Source organism: Juglans regia, chromosome 4 (assembly GCF_001411555.2).
Source record: "Juglans regia cultivar Chandler chromosome 4, Walnut 2.0, whole genome shotgun sequence".
Lineage (NCBI taxonomy): Eukaryota > Viridiplantae > Streptophyta > Magnoliopsida > Fagales > Juglandaceae > Juglans > Juglans regia.
In genome coordinates this window covers 33,396,544-33,416,050 of record NC_049904.1, presented here as the reverse complement: position 1 = coordinate 33,416,050, position 19,507 = coordinate 33,396,544, and the positions used below count along the sequence as shown (strand labels likewise).

The window sequence follows — 19,507 nt, the reverse complement described above, 5'->3', positions numbered from 1 at the left end:
ACCCCACATCCAGGCAAACTTGCAGGGGCAACAGGTGAGATAGGGATAGCCCTAGTCTGCTTTTCTCTCGCCCTATCTCGAATATATATAAATATATATATATATATATATATATATATATATATTCTCCCAACTCTCATTGTCTTACTATAAGACTAAAATCCTCCCAACTCCCACTTCCCAGGACTCTCTCTCTCTAAAATTTGAATCTCGCCCCTCTTTCTCAATCCAAATAACCTCAACCGTTGCACCCCCTCTCTTGCGGAGCACCCTCATCATCACTGACGCACTATTTCTCCTACGTCTTATATAGTACGTTCTTAAGTATCCACAATCCCTCATACAAATTTTGTCTTGATGTTTGGATTCGAATGATGTGATTGATGAATGGGTTTTGAGGATGAGGATGCGAGACTGGATTCTGGGGGGGAAACTCCACCCTCTGCCAAGGCAGGGGCAGGGTGCGAGAACAGAGCTCCCCCGCCCGGGGGTGCGGGTAGCACCCCTAGTGTGGAGGATTATATGAATTATGGCATAATATCATCCTCTATTATCTTAGAATCTGTTACTCCATCAATTATGCTTAAATTACGATCCATGTTTGGTGGTGTGCTGACATGATATAGGAAGTTTTATCATACTGAAAATAGACTTTCACTTAAAATATAAGAACGAATTGTTTTAAACTTTTGTATGAGAGATGGTTATGGGATAGGGCGTGTTCATCCTAAAATCTAACTTGACCTTATAGACACCATTCTACACCTTGTAAATAGATATTTCCTGTTCTAGATATTTGCTTTGCCAAAATTGCTTTTGCTAAAAAAAGCAAAGCCATTTGTGTTAGAGAAGTAAGCAAGAGTGGTTCTTTCTAGCATTTTCTCATAATTTCTTGCTAAAATGTAGTATTTTTGTTGGCATCCTAGGCGAGAGATTTGAAATGAGAAAGGGGTGCGAGGGAGCTAAAAGGCAAGTCAATCAATTTTTTTTTATTTTTTATTTTTAAATAGCTAGGTGGCAATTAGTCGGTATAAATCTTTGATACTTATTTCTCAGTGGAAGTAGTGTTTTCCAAATTTTATATATAACAAACAAAAAATGTCTTTAAAATTAGTTTACAAAAGCTCTAGTTTAAGTTAAGATGAAAACTCCTTTGGCTACCATTAGTACTTTATTTTTATCTCTCTTTTTTTTTTTTTTAACTTCGCGGGGTGTTCGTTCAATAAATAATGCCTCGCAATATACACATTTAAGTGAATAACTTGGTTTAATATATATATACATATTTTTTAATAGCAAATACGCTATTATAATAGGTGCAGTGCAAAAAATGTAAATAAGTTGGGTATTGGGGCACAAAAAAAAAAGGTCACCACCCATTACTTGTAGAGGGGGCATCATCTTAAATGATCATATTTTACAGTTTGATAAACAAATTGTAACGCCACTACTAGAGGTGGTGCATTGTAGTTTGTTGGCCTGATATGTTTGAAGAATAAATTGACATCCTCATCTTCAAAATTTCTAATTAAGGAAAGCAAGAACATAATGAGATAGACGTCATGGATTAGCCCAAATGTCCGTGGCTGAATTGTTTTTAGCATGGTCATGATGGCACTTTGATACCACACACGGGTGGTATTGGAGTGGGTTGGGTTAGATCTAACACGTATTAGAGTGGTAGATCCACTAATATGACGTATGTACAACGTATGTAGCTGTCAGAGGTGTTTCAACAAGGTGGCGCGTGGTGGCCACATGCTAAGATTTTCGATTTTACTCTGTACCAATAGATTGGCAGCTGGAGAGTTGTATGATGGGGTGCATGTAAACATCGATAGCTGAAAAGCAATAAATCGAGAAAATGCGAAAATGGGTGAAAGCTCCACCCTCATTTTTGGTGAAACAATAAAACAAAAAGAATAAGATACTTTGTGTGGAGAGAAGCGGACTTTCTCTCTCTGGAGAGATCCGCAAGATCAATCATCTCTTGTATCACGAATTGATTTCATATTTGATCTCATTAAAAGTAACAATAACTTTCTTGAAAATATGAGACTTTTTTCTCATTTAAGCATGTTTTCCATCATTATCTCAACTATTATTTTGCAATACAATACTAAATAATTTATTTCATACAAAGGCCTTCGTGTTGCATGCTAATATTGGTCTACTATTGAGTTATCAAATACTCACTATAAGTGAAATGACCCTCATAACCCTAAAATGAATGGGCCAGATCAGGAAGTCCATTGGATATAAGCCCAAAACAATAAAGGCTTAGTCACCCAAGTCTTAAAGACCTATACGAATCCTTAAGATAACCATCATGCGGGCCACGTGAGATAATTAAAAACACATGTGATACAATTTTCATTGATTTATAAAATGGTATATTTTTCACATGCAAAGCCCAAAACTTAAAAACACGAGCCCAACCCCCTTCACCTCATTCCACACAACACCGTTTAAGCCAATCCATCAAAACCCTAAAACTTATTTTATTCTTTTATCTATTTCCCCTTACTCACCTCCTGCGCCAACACCTTCAACAATCTCTCACAAACGTCTCTCTCTCTCTAGGTCATGCTATTTCTTCTCTCCTATTTGTTTTGTTGCTCCTCCACCAACTAGGGGTGAAAACCGACCCCATTGGCCTAATTTTGGGGCAAAATCGATGCCGACTGATGCTTCATTTGTTGGGAAGGAAATCGGCCGAAACTGGTTGATGGGGAGGAGAAATACCAGCAGTTCTCTGATAGTTCACAGTCGGCTCATCGCCGAGCTTCGTCTGAGATAGTAGAGAGAGAGAGTGTGAGAGAATGAGAAATGAGATCAGGGAACTAGGAAGAAGGCGACCTAATTTCTAAACGACACCACCAAACGGCGTTGTTCAACTTAATTTTTATTTTCAATATGTTATGAATAAAACGACGTCGTTCTATGTTTGAACTGACGATTAAAGAAATATATAATTTCTTTAATCGATTAGTTCAGTGGTTTAAACTATGTTTGAACTGACGCCGAACCGATCGATATCGGTTTTCTCTATTTTCTACAGCATGCCAATCGATTTTCCACTGGTTTCAGCCGGTTATGAGCTTCGGTGGCCGGTCTGAATTGGTCTAAGTCGGTTTTCTTGTACATCTCTACCACTAACAACAGCCGCCGACATCTTTCTCTCCTTCGTATATCTCCATTTGGTCACGTTCGGCATATTCTGAGTTTCGGTGCCGCCTTATCGAGAAGCAACGAAGTAAGGGAGGTAGAGAGGGGCGGTCGTGTGCTTACAGGCGAAGCACAAGGTGACGGTGGTTGACTAGTTGTCAATTTTTGTGGCTTTCGGCGTATTCTGTGATGGCTCCTGGTGGTGGCTTCCGGCGAGGGAGAGAAGGGCTAGCATGCTCTATTTTGAAATGAGAAAACAGAGCTGAATTTAGACATGGATTTGGTGCTTCTATGGCCCGTGGGTTATTGCCTTAGACTTCAACGCACGGTGAGGAGAAATATGCCGTAATGTTGAGAATGGCAACATGCTTCGGTAGTTTGTTGTGGCATGCTTGAAGCCTAGAGGCTTGCAATTTTTAATGTGAGAATACGTTAGAGGACCAAACGGAGAGAAAATGAGAAAATAAGGAAAAACTAATAGAAAAGTAATGAAAAAAATGGGAAAAAAAAAAAAGACGAAGGAAGCAAATCATGGATACAAAGGAAAAATAAATAGAAAATTAGGGACAAAAATGAAAAAAAAATGGACGAAAAGTTATTGCTTATTGATGCTTATCATACATAAGAAGAGAGATGTTTTGAAATTCGAATTTGTGTCTTGAATATTTTTTATTTATTTAATGATTAAAGAAATATTTTTTAATGATATTATAAATTTTTTATTTTTTTAAAAAATATTTATGATGATTAAAAATTATATAAAATTAAAAAAAAAAAAAAACGTTTTACTTTTTCGGTAGATTTTCGGGCTACATCTCTGGGGAGATGTAGCACCACTTATATAAGAAACGTGCTTTGGTGGTTTGTTGTGGCGTGCTCGATGCCTGGAGGCTTGCGACTTTTGATGTGAGAATACGTTAAAGTATCAAATGGGGAGAAAATGAGAAAATAAGGTAAAACTAATAGGAAAATAAAGGTAAAAATAGAAAAAAAAAATAGATGAAGGGCAGGTTTGAGAGGTGAGATGAGAATTTTATATTTTATTTTAGTATTTAAAATATTATATTTTAATATTATTATTGTATTGAAATTTAAAAAAATTAAATTAAAATTTTAAAAAATTAAATTATTTATTATATTTTATATAAAAATTTTAAAAAAATATAATAATGAGATGGGATATAATCCATTTACTCCCAAACCTGTCCGAAGTCAGCCAGTCAAGAATGCAAAGGAAAAACAAATAGAAAAGAAAGGGCAATAAAAAATAAAAAATAGACGAAGAGCAGCCTACTTATTAGTTATTAACGCTTATTCTATATAAAATATATTTTACAAATCGACCGATAGGCTCAATTTTTCTACTAGTCACTCCAACGCAATGCGACTACATCAGCCACAGCTGCATCAACCTCAGACGGAAGAGGCGGTGCCGGTGACGACCACGGCGACGCCAAATCAGAACCCGGCGCAGTCGGTGGAGGCACCGCCGAAGCAGGTGGCTCTGGCCATGGACAGGCTGGGCCAAGCTGCTCGCCTGATCGCCGACATCAGGCTCGGCGCCGATCGCCTCCTCGAAGCTCTCTTCGTCACCGCACAGCCTCACCAAAGCACCAAGCCCCTCCACTTGTTCCTTAAAGAAGACGCCTCCATGCGCCAACACTTCCAAGACCTCCGATCCGTTGGTACGTAGTATAGCATACAGCGGTCCTCGAATCACAATTACATTCCGTTTCTCGCACTCTAGGGTTAGGATAAGTAAAAATATTCTACCGTTATAATTAATTTGTCCGTATTATATACCCTTAGACCATTTTTAGCTGGCTTTTGGTAGGAAGGCAGCTTGAGGAGTCTGGGGTTCTGAATGAATCACTTCGGTCGCGAAGTAATTCGTGGGGGTTGCACATGCCCTTGGTCTGTCCTGACGGTGCTGTGGTTGCATATGCTTGGAAACGCCAACTTGCCGGGCAGGCTGGTGCGTCTGCGGTCGACAGGACGAGGTTTGTTTTTATTTCAGCTCTTTCGGAGTGACAGATGAATTCTTTTGCAGTTGGAAGTTGACCGTTGATTTCTCAAATGGAACTTCCCATTTTTGGCAAACATTAAGGTTAGGTTAGTCTATGTTAAAAGGTTCTTATTGACCGTGGAAATATTGAATTTTTTTATTTTTGACAAGTAAATGATTATATTGATATGAATAAGCATAAACCAAATACACAAGATGGTAAACAAAAGATCACACCTATTTAGAGAAAGGAAATAGAAACAAAAAATTCATGAAAATTGAGGCCACGAAAATCTATAGTTGTGGTCCAAAGAAAAAGAGTGCTAACTAAAAATAATCTTAGTTCTTCTAGTGAGTGCTCATTGTCTTCAAATGTCCGATCATTTTGCTCCTTCCATAGGCACTACATGATACAAATCGGGATCATTTTCCACACCACTGAGATTTGTGAGAGACCTCGTAGATTTATCTAGCTGGCCATGAGCTTTGTCATTGTGGCAGGCATAACCCAAGCTAACTCCATTCTATTAAACGCTTCATTCCATAATGTTTCAGCAACCTCACAATACAATAGTAAATGATCAATTGTTTCACCATTTTTCCTACACATACAACACTAATTTACTATGATCACCTTACGTCTCCTTAGATTATTCATCGTCTAGATCTTACCTAATGTTGTTGTCCATACAAAAAATGCTGCTTTGGGAGGTGCCTTGTTTCTCCATATCTCTCCCCATGGGAATTGCATATTATGTGATTGTGTAAGAGACTTATAAAACAAACGGACCAAGAATGTACCTTTACCAGTGGGTGTCCACCACATCTTGTCTACTCCTTGGGATCTCGGCATCATGGTGTATAGAAGACTAAAGAACTCCTCAATGCTGCCAACTTCCCAATCTTGGGTGGCTCTAGTGAAATTCACGTTCAATTGGACTAGTTCCCCATATAACTCCATGCAATTAGCCACTGAGGCATCTTTCTCACCTGCAATCCCAAAAATGGATGTGAATGAATCCTTTAGGGCTTGATCTCCACACCATAGGCCAGTCCAGAATTTTATTTTAGATCCATCGCCCAACACCAGTCTAGTATGCCGATTAAAGATCCCCCACCCACTTCGAATGCGTTTCCAAATTCCCACTTTATAAACCCCGTGAACCTCCCTAGTGTACCCCCCCCCCCCCCCCAAAAAAAAAAAACATGCCTACATATTTGCAATCAATCACTAACTTCCATAGGGCTTCTAGTTCCGTATTATATCTCCACAACCACTCCCCAAGTAAGGCTCGATTGAAAATCATCAAATTTCTAATACCCAACCCACCTGAAGAGGCTGGAGAACATGCCTTATCCCACCTGACTATATGATACTTGAATTATTCTCCTATCCCACTCCAAAGAAAATATTGTTTTTATCAATGGATAGTGGGGATTGCTACACTCGAGTGCAAATCTGGTGAAATTTGATGATTGTTTAATAAGATTCGAGGGAAATGCTCGTGAATTATAGTTTTTAAATTGTTTTCCGTTGCCAAAACTACAAGACAATGGGCTTAACCAAGTGTGCTCTATGCAAAAAAATTTATAATTTGAGATGCTTAGGAAAAATGTAGGGTGATTGTTTGAGATGCCATATGTTTGAAGGAGGGACAGAGGTGGGAGATGATCAATTGGCTTGTGAACTTCTGGGGATAGACTAACCTTTAGTGTCGATGATTAGCTTGCAGCTTTGATTCATGGAAACATGGTGGAAAGAAATACATAAAGAAACAAGGTGCCTTTGATTATTTCTTTTAACAACTAAAATTCTCCGCATAGACAGAAACTTTATGTCTTGGCTTCACAAAAAGAAATTAATTACAAAAGGAACCTCGAATCCATTAGAGATTCTTTATTTCATTGCAAATATGCTCAAAAATTAACTCCTGGGCTTCGGTCATTGTTTGTAATGGGGATAGTTTTCATAATTTGGCTGTATTCATCACTAGTGCTCAGTGGTTATTAGGTGTATTTGGAGTATGCTTCCTGCGTACTTGGGCTATGTTTTTTACCATCAATAAAGTTTTACATTTACTTATAAAAAAAAAATTACCTGCCACCCATAGGCTATGAATCTCTCAAACATATTTATCAAAAAAATGAATCTCCCAAACATGTGCCTCATCAAACTTACCCTTGAGGAACTTTTGAGGAACGTGTGTTGGCTAATCAAGAGGATTGACTTTGAAAAACTGTTATACATTTTTTACCAATAAAAAAATTTACCTATCAAAAGGATTGACTTTGGAAAACTAGTAAAAACAATTTTTTTTTTTTTGATAAGTAAAAAACTAGTAAAAACAATTGAGAATGGTATTCAAGATATTCTCTTGACTTTGCTTATTCGTTGTTCTAAAAAAGGGTTCAAGAAAATCCCTGGACTGAAACAAATTGAGTTATAGTATTGATGCTTAGTTTAAGGCTTTCAGCAGTCTACTTGTATATGTCCCGTGTACTTGGCCTCGCCTATTTCTAATAAAATTTCCTATTTACTGATAAAAAAAAGGCTTTAAGCAGTCTACAGATATGAGCCGAGGACTCTATTAAATTCTGAAATACTTAAAAATGAATTTTTATCTATAAAGAAAAAAAAAAGAACTTCAAAATGACTTTGAAAATTACATGTGTGATTTGACTGAATACGGACTGGCACTTTTTTTGGGGCACTGAGAGTCCGAGATATTAACCCAATACTGTTTTTGGTCTAAATGCAGCAATTGAACTGATTAAGATATTTTATTTAACACAGAGAAGTTCTTCTAGTCATTAACAGTGGAATTGAATAAACTTGCTCCTACCACCTGCTGTTGGTAGCACGAGCATTGACTTTAAGCGCTCAAATGGCCATACACCAACTCCGGGCTTGAAAGCTTGTTATTGATGTTTTTGAATAATTGCAGGTTAGCTCTCAAGGCCTTCACTGACCAGAAAAGACGATTTTTCCCTCACCTTGATGATGGATTAGATGGTCAGGGTACTGAATCAGATTCAAAAAAACGTTGCAGTCCCCAGGTACAGATGGCAAATCATCATGAAGAGTTGAGTGATTATAAGACACTAACAGACGTTCTGATGTGTCTGGAAAAAGAAGTGCCGAATCTAAGAATTTTTACATATGAACGTTTGGACTGGTTGAAAAGAGCATTGTCGCTGCCCTCTTTAGCAAATGAGACTTCCCTGGAAATCTCTAAAGAACACAATTTATACAGTTCAAATAAACTAAGACCAGGATCGCTGAGTAATGTTGCTACAGAGAAGATTGCTGTGATTGAGTTGCTGTTTCCCTCTATCTTCAGAGCTATTATATCACTTCATCCAGTTGGTTCTACTGATCCTGACTCAGTTGCATTCTTTTCTCCGGATGAGGTAATACGTTTTCCAGGATATCTGAAGCCTTTTCTTTAAAAAATCTAATGTGCTCTTCTTTTATAAGATCATGCTATATGTTTTTCTCTTCCTCTTCACTAAGTTAACCTTTCCCGATTACTAGTTAATCTCGATATGTTATGTATGAGGATTTTGATATTCTCAACTATTATGCGGGTTGTGATTTTCTTAATTAGCACACTGGGTGTTACTTGAAGATTGTTGATTTTTTGGTGAAATTGTGAAGTGACTTGTTATCTTTATGGAAGTGCAAATCCAGATACGTTCTGTCCACCCATTTATTCATCTGTATGTTGGGGGCTTTGTTAAGATTATGGCTGTAAATGAAGTGTGGTCTCAGCTTTATTGAAATTGAGCGCACGAGCAGAGCTCAATCATGACCAATATTATTGCCGCATTCATGCTTGGCTTTCAATTTAAAGTGAGCTTGAGTGTGCAAATGAGTCTAACAAAACCTTGATTAAAATACTCTTTATATATTATTTTTATGTTAAGATTGATATTAGCTTTGTAGTTGGATGTTGAACCCTGTATTATCTGAAGTCCTCATTATTCAACTCTCTTATAAGTCCCGTTTACTGTGTTTCTGAGAGGTTATGACTGCTTACTCATTTTCTGAGAAGTCTAGATACCATGGTGGTTTGTGGAAATTCTCAAGCCATGTTGCATATATGGTATTCAACATGTCATTGACACTGATATAGATTGTCTCTAAAAGTGTCACGACTACTTCAGTTTTCAGAAAGTTTGCTGATGGCAGTTATACTGTGTGTTTTGAGTTTAGAATGACTATTATTTTGCCACTTAAGGCATCTGCTTTCATTTATATTTCTTGCTATGACCTCTACCAGTTTTATACATAGGGTCGTAGTTCATGATTTGCAGAATAAGAGAGTTAGTCCTTCCTCACAAATGGGATTTTTTTAGAGGGCGGCAGGGGGGATAAATGAGTTATAGATGTAGGTATTATGTCTTGCGGTTTGGTCATTTTTGTTACCTTGTTGGCTGTAGTTTCTAAATCAAGTGCACTGAGCTTCACACTGCCTTAAATGCTTTTCTGTAGTGCACTGCTTCATGATATATTTTACTCTGTATCAGAATCTATTTGAAGCTTTGAGTTGGTCCCTCGATCCATATGATAGATGCTTGTGTATCTTTTTATATTTCTTTAGCCTCATCGTTTTGCTTTTATTTTTGTGCTTTTTGTATGGCCTTACCAGTACCTCGGTTCAATGTATTTACTTCCTAACGTTCTTAAACAGGGAGGCAGCTACATGCATGCCAGAGGCCTTTCAGTTTATCATGTGTTCAGATGCATTACGGTAACAGCCTTTGTTGCTAATTTTGTCTTTCTCATAGTTCAGGTGGTTAAACCTGCCCCCTTATTCTAGCAATGTCCCATTGCAGGAGCATGCCGCTATGGCTCTGCAGAGTTTTCTCGGAATTCGAGCTGAAACAGCTCTACAATCTCTTCTGGTACCATCTCTTTTGTACTTACAAATTTACTTGGTTAATTAAACCGTCTACCATATTCTTATTCTGCCTTTGTTTTTGTAGCATTGGGTCTGTAGCTATCAATCTATATTTACCAAAGTTTGCAGGTAGGGCCAACTCTTTTCCCCTTTTAAGATTTGTTTGGTAATGTTGAAGTTCTGAACTTCATGTTGTTGATGGTGGTGCAGCAAGTGTGGACGGCTGCTATTGATGGACAAAAAATCGGCTTTACTGTTACCTCCAGTTTATCGTCCTTACAGGCAGTTTTCTGCATTGGAAATGTCATACACCCAACCTATAAAGGACACGAATTATGATCTTGCTCAGGCTTATCATGTCGGTTGCTTTTCAGAGGAAGTGTAGGCGCGGCGGGTATTGAGGAAGGTAAGTTAGTGAGGCCTTTTTAGTCGAATAATTAATCCATAACTGTTATTTGCATGTTGCAATTTTTCATCTCCTTTTTCTGTTAATACTAAAATATGCCCTGTTGATTTAAGTAAGAGAGAGAAAAATCACAATGACCAAATTCCTTAGGTTGTAAAGTGAATTATCACGTGGCGGAATAGATGTACGTAGCTGCGTGCATGCTGCCCTCGCATAGATTTAATAGCAATGATGGTATTTTTTTCGGACATACAAAGATACACAAAACCAAGCACCCTTGATTCCTCGAAGCTATTTAAGATCTTATCTTATTTCTGTGAAGGGTGTTTTTATTCCAAATGTCCCTTTTGGTTTAGGGTTTATAAAATTTCAAGAGGAGATGACATGCGTTGTTATACCCCATAGATCTTGGGTCGAATAATGGCAGGGAGAGAGAGGAGAAGATGTGGCAAACCGCAGATGCGATTATGCATCGATATTCAAGTTTTCAATTATGCATCGATATTCAGTTTTCATTGCACTAATAATTAATGGGTTCATTTATTTGTTCCCAACGTCTACTCAATATTAGTCCTCATCTTTTATCAAATAAAAAAATAAAAAATAATATTAGTCCTCATCGGCTCCAGCCGATGAAAAAACAATCTCAACGAGATGATGCGTGTGGGGTCATTAATCAAACAAGCATTGCTACTTATTATTCACATATACCATACATCATATTTTTTTAATTTATTTTTATTTTATTCTTAAATTAATTGAATTTTTTTACTCATCATTTATATACTATACAATTTTGATAAGAGAAAAAAATTTTAAAAAAATATGGTGTGTGGAGATGATTAATACATTTTTTTTTTTTGTAGTTATAAAGTGTACAAACGTTGTGAATTTCTTTTGAAAACAAGCTGTACAGCGCTTGTTCAATACATGACATGACCGTATTTAACATTATTTGCTCTTGAAAATGACAGACATGCAATCCCGTGCTCCAAAAAATCAGTTAAAATAAATTATGAATTTGATGGGCCATTTGGCACTTGGCGGGTGAAAGCGAAGCATTTTCTTAGCTCTATAAATTCTGATTTATATTCCCTTTACAATATTCTCGACAAATGCTAATTTTAATAATATAAAGAATATATCATTTTACGCTATAACACTTGCATATGAGAAGAATTAAGGATGTGAGACCATAGAAAATGCAACTTCTTAATACGACAGTCATCGAACCAGCAAAAATGGAAAGCTCTCGAAGTGGATATAAAGAGAGTGACCGGGTGAATGCGCGGGAAGCACACGATGGAGGCAAAAACAAAGAAACATTATTAATGTGGGTCACGTAATCAGTTATGTTGTGGGTTGGTTTTGTAGGTTGTGGAACTGAACATGCTAACAACTCATTACACCGAACATGCTAAGGGACCCCACGAACACAACATGGCACATTTGCCCCCTGCAGGTTCACTCATTTGGATCATTGTCGGTGGGCTCCATTCCTTTGAAAAACTCAGCTCGTTTTTTAAGTAATTGTCGTACCAAGATCAATGAGAATGTGAAAAAAACTATATTAAAAAACTCCAAAACTAATGAAAACAGAAATAAGGATTCAGGGTTGAAAGAAGACCGATCGTTATCATATAATAACAGAGTACCTTAAAAAAGGGTTAGAAAAAATGTAGCTTCTACTAGAATAAAATTCTTACTCATGAAATCACAAATTCATCAACATCAAAGAGTAAAGAGTTTTGTGTGGTTCATAATGGGACACCACGACCAAGCTGAATCGAAATGAATATTTCTGATTGACGATAGGGTTTTGAATATGGTCTCTGCTGAGCTCACTTGACTCCATTTATGAATATTGGGATACAACCACTGACCTGCTTGGCTAAAAGTACTATTATCTTGTCGGTGTTTGGAAGGAGACACCAGGAAGCTTCACTTTTAAGTTTTAACAATCAACCTCATGCAATTCTATATGCTGTACCCATTTATGAATGAATATTGGTGACATGAGCAGCATGTAGCTGCGCCCAAATGGAGAATTTGATCTTGCCGAAAAGAAAGAACACTGGCCCTTTTATGCAACTAGCAGATCAAGATCTTAAAAGGTAGAAATAAAAAAATAATAAATCCTCAAACATAATTCATCTCTATCTACATCATCAACAATACTAGAACGTAAAATTTCACAGATAAATTCAAAGCCTACTACTCATGAGATCTCAAACATCTGAAATCTCAACTTTATCAGCCATAAATCCAACATCGGATCTAAAACACATTGACACTGAATTCCCCACACAGAACGAAGACAACATGCTATCTACATCCTCCCCCCCCGCCGGCAAAAGAAAAACAGAAATGAACATGGTACCTACTTTACCGACCATCGGCAGAAGTGAAAGACTCCGCAAATCCAGTAGGCCTTGCTGGAATACTGTCCTTGCTATCTTCTAGAGCCATATAACTTAAGTCCTTTCCTTCCTGCCAGCCCTTCACCATCTGGTTAAGAGGAAGATTGTAATCAATGCCAGAATATTCCTCGGTGTCATCATCGAACGGTCTCCATTTTTCCACAAGTGGGGCCAATACATTCACGGCGTGGCCCATATCTGGCCTTTGGCTAGGCTCTCTTGCAGTGCAATGTGCAGCTAGTTGAGAAATTGTGTAGATGCTCTCAAATGTTTCTTCGTTTACATCAAGGGCTGGGTCAATGCCAGCGGCCAGTTTTTCTTTGTCTGATTTTATGCGCAAGAACCATGCAGCTAAGTACTGGCTCTCCTCGGGCCTGTTGTCATCAAGTGCCATTAATCCAGTCAATAGCTCCATTAGCACAACCCCAAAACTGAAGACATCTGCTTTGGTTGTAATTTTGCCTGTCACTGGATCAATGAAGTCATCCAAGTTGGAGTTAGTATGAAATTTGCAGCCACTATTTTTTGGATGATAAAGCAAATCAATTGCATGATCATTCCAACATATAGCATAAATAAGCAAATGTTCATCTGTACATTTTAAACCATCTGCATTTGAGTTGGCTTACCAGGTCAGTTGTCTACTGGGCATTGCCAAAACGTTTGATAAATGATCAATATTGAAACAATCGGTTATAACAGTTTCAAAGAAACACGAGTGTGGAAATAAGTATAAAGTTCCAGCTTGCATATTTAAACCATATGGCTGATACTCATTATCTATTGAGATTTTACAAGCATTTTGCTTGCTTATTAGTGCCATATAGATCAATGCAATAAAACCTCCTGATTAAGCAAGTGTAAATAAATAAAATAAAATAAAGCCTCCCTTAGGATACGAGCCCCAATTTGAAATGTGTTTAATTCTTATGGGAGAAATTAGTTCCTCTAAATTATGTGTTCCTTCAAGTATGTAGGCAATAAATAAACAAAGAAGGTTTGCCCCCTCGTACTCAAATAATTTCACAATGCAACAGATTGAAAAGCATTAGTTTGAATGTTACCTGCATATTCTGGTGCTAAGTATCCAAAAGTCCCAGCAAGCCTGGTTTCCACTGATTTCTCCCCATCAGGAGCAAGCTTCACCAATCCAAAATCTGAAATTTTTGCTCTGAAATCATCTCCGAGTAAGATATTTGAAGATTTAAGATCTCTGTGTATGAAGCTCTGATGAGCCATACTATGGAGATACTCCAATCCCCTAGCAACATCCAAGGCAATATTTAGCCTCCTCTTCCAAGAGAGAGGCTCCAATTTTAAGCTCTTCCAGTGGAATAGATGCTTGCTGAGAGCCCCTTGAGGCATATATTCATAAACAAGAATTCTCTCATTGCCTTCTATGGAATAACCAAGAAGAGATACCAAATGACGGTGCCGGACCTTCGAAAGCACTGCAATTTCAGACTGGAATTCATCCAAAGCTTTGCTAGTAATGACACCAGCCTCCATTCTTTTCACTGCTATTTTTGTACCATCATCCAATTCTCCCTTATAAACTACCCCAAAGCCACCGCGGCCAAGTTCATTCTCTGGAGAAAAATTCCCCGTCACATTTCTAAGGACTTGAACTGATATGATAAGATTTCCAGCTTCAATGACATGAGATTCACCCCTTCCACTACTATTTATGCTTCCAGAACAACTCCCCGTCAGTGTAGAAGTGCTCCCATTGGTGTTGTTGGCAACAACCACTTTGAACATGTTATCTGAATCAGATGGATCTCTTGGGTGAATTACAACTGAACTAGCAGTCGGGGAGGTGTCTTTTCTCTTCTTACAACAATAGACAGATAGAGGTATGACCAGAAAAGCAACAGCTGCGACACTTGCAGCAGGGGCCACAACCGAAACCAAAATGGACCTCTTAGAACTTTTTGGTTCACCAGAAGTGCCATCGCCGCCAGTTGTTGGTGAAGAGGGGTTTCTTGATGGGGAATGCGAACTACCAGATGATGGGCCATTTTCTTGTGGACTGTTCCCTGCAGGGGGGGCTTCCTGCGATTGATTACCATTCAATAGAGGGTCAATGACAAGTTTCACACTGTCACTGAATTTCGGCAATGGAGGGGAAATATTGTTCCCAGTTAGGTCCAACATTGTCAAATATTTCAAGCTACTCCAGTTTTGGGGAATCGGACCGCTCAAGTTATTATTCTGAAGTCTAATTTGAGTAAGGGCTCCTAAGTTTGCAACCGAAGGACTCAATGAACCGTTCAGATAAAACTTAGGCATGTTTATGATATCAATCTCGTTGCTGGGATTGCAATTCAGTCCCAACCACTGCCCTTCACAAGGGTCATTACCAGTCCACGAAGAAACAAGCTTTGAAGGGTAATTCACCCACCTAAGGAACTCTATAAGTGCCATAACAGCCGGGTCACAACGAACCCCAGGAGTTGATTGACAAAATGCATTAGAATCAGAAGAGACCTTTGTGGCTTTGAAGTTCGGTATTGGACCCATTAGCCCGTTATTGCTCAAATCCAAATTACGCAATGCCATATTAGCTAAGCTATCAGGAATTAAGCCAACAAGTTGATTACCATTCAGATTGAGATCCTCGAGGAGAGTCAAATTCCCAATGCTCGCAGGAATCTCCCCAGTGAATCGGTTCCCATGAAGCCAGAGACTCGTGAGTAAGGTCATTGTTGTCACCACGTCGATCGGACCCGTCAGTCCGCCTCCATTCTGGTCATTCAACCAGAGAATCTCCAAATTCATACCGCTAAAACTCGCCGGAACTTCACCATACAAATTGTTCCCAGAAAGTTTCAAGTTTGATAGAGAAGAAAGATTTCTCAGAAAGCTTGGTAACGGACCCACCAAATTGCAACTCATACAAGAAAGATTTCTCAACTGGGGCGACTCCTGCAACTGAGCAGGGAACATCCACCCGGTAGTGGCATTCAAATTGATGTTATCCAATGCCAATACCTCCAAACTCACAAGCCCATCAAAGAAATCGGCAGGAATGATATCGAACTCATTGTTGTCCAAGTAAGCATTGCGCAGATTGGACAAGCCCCGGAACGATGGTAAAGCCCCGGTGAATCTGTTCTTCTGGAGACCAAGGTCTGTGAGCATGGAGAGCTGGTTGAGGTTCTGCGGGAGAGGGCCACTCAGGCCCACGTTTTGGACCTGAATCTGGGTGACCCTGTCGCCCTTACAAACCACGTAGTTCCAGTTAGACTCGCATGGGTCAGCACCATTCTCGGGCCACTTCAGGAGCTCTGGGTTCTCCAGCCCTTTCTTGAACTGGCTGAGAATCGCAACGTCATTGGGGTCAGTAGCACCGAAAACCACCGCGAGAAGTGAGAGGAGGAGTGGAAAGACACAGGTTTTATGGCGTTCCATAGTAGATCTGTGAAGGCGGATCATGCTTCTTCATCACAAACATACAGAACCACAATAGCAAGAAAGAAGCTCCATTTCAAGCATTCGTGACGGTTTTCCAGGATACCCAACTGAAAAATCTTGCAGAACTCAGAATTCAGATTATTTGGAGCATACAAAGAGTAGCATTGAGTGAAACTCACCAGCACTCGAGTCCTTCACCCAAAATAGAATAGAACATCAAAATTAGAAGAAGAAAAAGAAAAACTCAAGCTCGAGGACTACAGCAGTACAGGCAGATCTTCGACGAGGAAAATCTTGTAACAAAACGAATAACGAAAAATTGTGGAAAAACTCTCAAAAGACTGTAAGAAACGAGAAGAGGAGAAGAATCTGGTGTTTCGTGACCTTCCCGTACCAGTTCAGCAAATGCAAATGTGGTGATTTGCAATTGCCACGCACAAAACTCTGTTCAAACGATTCGAAAGGGCAACTTTGTCTTTTCGATAAAAATGGGACCGGTGACAGGATGGATCATAAATTTACTATTTTAATACTAATTATTTAATCATAAATTTGGCAGCAGATGCCAGACATATCCGCTTTTCACATTCTCTCGGACCTCTTAAAAAAGAATATATATATATTTATATATTTGTATTATTATATTTCAGTTAGAGACATGGGAGCAAGGCCTATTTCCACGCTTTTTTTTCTCTGGTAAAATAACAAGATCTCGTAAAATAAATAAGAGATTAAAAGAAATCAGTAATATCCATTCCTTCCCTTTTATTATTTTCTCTAAATTTGAGAGCAATGTACTTAAAAAAATGAGAGTGATGGAAGAAAATAAAACGGAAGTTCAATCAAATTATCTATGATAGTCTTCAAAACTTTCTTTCCTTTTCTCAAACTAACTATTCACATAATCATTATATCTAATGTTTATAAATTTATTTTTATAAAATTTTTTTAATTTAATTTCATATGATACATTAGATCTATTATTTTTTACAATTTAATATATTATATCAAGTTACATCAATTTATAAATTTATTTTTATAAATAAAATTCATAAGTAAAACATTTCTTTTATATCAATATTCATTATATATATATATATATATAAATATGTGCACGTATATTTATATAAGGAGATAATGGAGTCATTAATTAGGAGTGGTAATATGTAACACGATCCGTTAACTCAATACGAACACGACACGATAAAAGTAGGTTAGGGTTTAGCTTTAATGGGTTCGGGTCAAAACGGGTTGACCCGTTAAGACACGATTGCTTAACGGGTCAATCCGTTAAGAAAATTAAATTTACCTTTATACCCTTAGACCTAAAGGGCAGGGAGGACGCTCCACTTCCTTCTTTAAGTTTTAAATTTGTTTAGATCTGTGTTTTTATTTTTTTATTATATTTGAGATTTTAACATTAATATATTTACATTGTATGTTTTATTTATTATATTTGGGATGTAATTTTAATAATGAATATTATTACAAATTTTGTGGATCATATTTGTTTAGATTGTAATTTTAGACTTGTAGTTAGTTTTTTCTTTTTTTATAGATATTATTTATATTTAAATATTTATATAAAATCAATTAAGTCAAATGGGTTGGGTCGTGTCGTGTCTTATTGTGTATATTTAACCCATTAACGTAAACGGGTTGAAACGGAACGGAACGGAACGGGTCGTGTCGTGTCAATTTATTTATTATTCATTAACGAGTCATAATGGATCGTGTCATGTCAACCCGTTATCTTACAGTGTCATGTTTGAGTTTTGAATTTTGACACGAAATTCTTAACGGGTCGTGTTTGTATTGACCCGTTAAATGTAATATACATTTCTTGACATGACATGAATACGATCCGTTAACACAATTTGACACCCCTATCATTAATCAGTGTCACATTTCTAATCTTCCAAACCTACCAGCCCAAATAAAGCTATCAAACTTGGTACTATTTCATGGTTCACCACAAATATCTAAAACAACTTTTCCTTATGGCAGGCGATGACTCAGTGACATCAAAAAGTTAATTAATAATGTAATGTAATAAAAAACCCGATAATTTCTTGGTAACATCGCAGGCAACAAGATTCGTACATCTCATATCTATCAAGGTGCCTAAAATTAAACAAGAAGTGATAGAGACTTGGAGTTATAATGATGTACAGCTATTTCATAAATTTATTATTAAAAATATATATATTTTTTAAAATCAAACTCGTCAAAGTTAAATATATTTGTATAAAGATTGTAAAATAACAGCATATTTATTATTTTCTAAATTAAATTATCAAGTCTTCGCTCAATTAAAAATCTTGGAGTTGGTTAGAGAAAACATTGAAAAGCATGTTGTGAAAATTTTCAGAAAAATTATGGGAAGACCTGATTGGATACATATTTGATTTGTTTTTTGGGATATAAACTTTAGAAAAAATCTACACAATTTCTTATTATTCACACAACTTCTATATATTACATTTTTTTTAATTTGTATTATTTTATCAAATATTTAATATATGAATAATAAATAGAATAATTGAATTAGTTTTAAAAAAATAAACTCAAAAAAATATTAAGAATAAATATTAAAATTTTTAAAAATATATAATATATAAAAATTAAAAAAATTGTGTAGCATTGCTCTAAACTTTAACCATCAATTGCATCGAGACATTTTTCATGCAAGGAAGATATTTTGAGTGATCCATCTAAGTGCATGGTACCAAAAACTGTGAGATTCCAATTTCGGTGCCCAGTTTTATTTGAGTTATTATATTCGCAAGTTCAATATATATAATATATCATTTAAATAATAAAATTTTATTTATAATATTTAAAATTTAAAATTTTTATTTCAAATCAAATTTACTAGGAATGTTATTCGTCATGACTTCTAAATAAGATTTTATTTTTTATTTTTAAAATGAGAATGGATATTTGCGATCTTAAAACGTGCTAGTCTAAAAAATGGTTAAATTTGATATCTATATAAAAATTATTATTTTTAATGGTATATTCTATTTAAAAAAAAAAGAATATGCAAAAACTTATACAACTAGAATTGTAAATATTATTTTTTAAATTTCTTTATTCAAAAGTCTTACATCACATATTTGTTGAAGAAAAAAAAATTGATAGAAAGCTGCTAAATATAATTTTTGTATATATAATAATTGCATCC

At 36.8% G+C, this 19,507-nt stretch overlaps 2 protein-coding genes across 2 annotated transcripts; one reads left to right on the top strand and one right to left on the bottom strand.

Moving 5' to 3' along the window:
• The first annotated feature begins 4,496 nt into the window (after nt 1-4,496).
• Nucleotides 4,497-10,599, top strand: LOC109013533 (mediator of RNA polymerase II transcription subunit 27). Its single transcript, XM_018995663.2, has 7 exons — nt 4,497-4,853; nt 5,003-5,168; nt 8,119-8,584; nt 9,868-9,927; nt 10,013-10,081; nt 10,163-10,206; nt 10,288-10,599. The coding sequence occupies exons 1-7, from the start codon at nt 4,550-4,552 to the stop codon at nt 10,460-10,462; spliced, it is 1,284 nt and encodes a 427-aa protein (XP_018851208.2). The 5' UTR covers nt 4,497-4,549; the 3' UTR covers nt 10,463-10,599.
• Nucleotides 10,600-12,538: 1,939 nt separating this feature from the next.
• Nucleotides 12,539-16,742, bottom strand: LOC109013531 (receptor-like kinase TMK3). The gene is made up of 3 exons (XM_035689517.1): nt 16,500-16,742; nt 13,968-16,427; nt 12,539-13,371 (listed from the first exon to the last, which is right to left on the bottom strand). Exons 2-3 carry the CDS (start codon nt 16,339-16,341, stop codon nt 12,869-12,871), a joined length of 2,877 nt encoding a protein of 958 aa, XP_035545410.1. The 5' UTR covers nt 16,342-16,427; nt 16,500-16,742; the 3' UTR covers nt 12,539-12,868.
• Between the last annotated feature and the right edge of the window lie 2,765 nt (nt 16,743-19,507).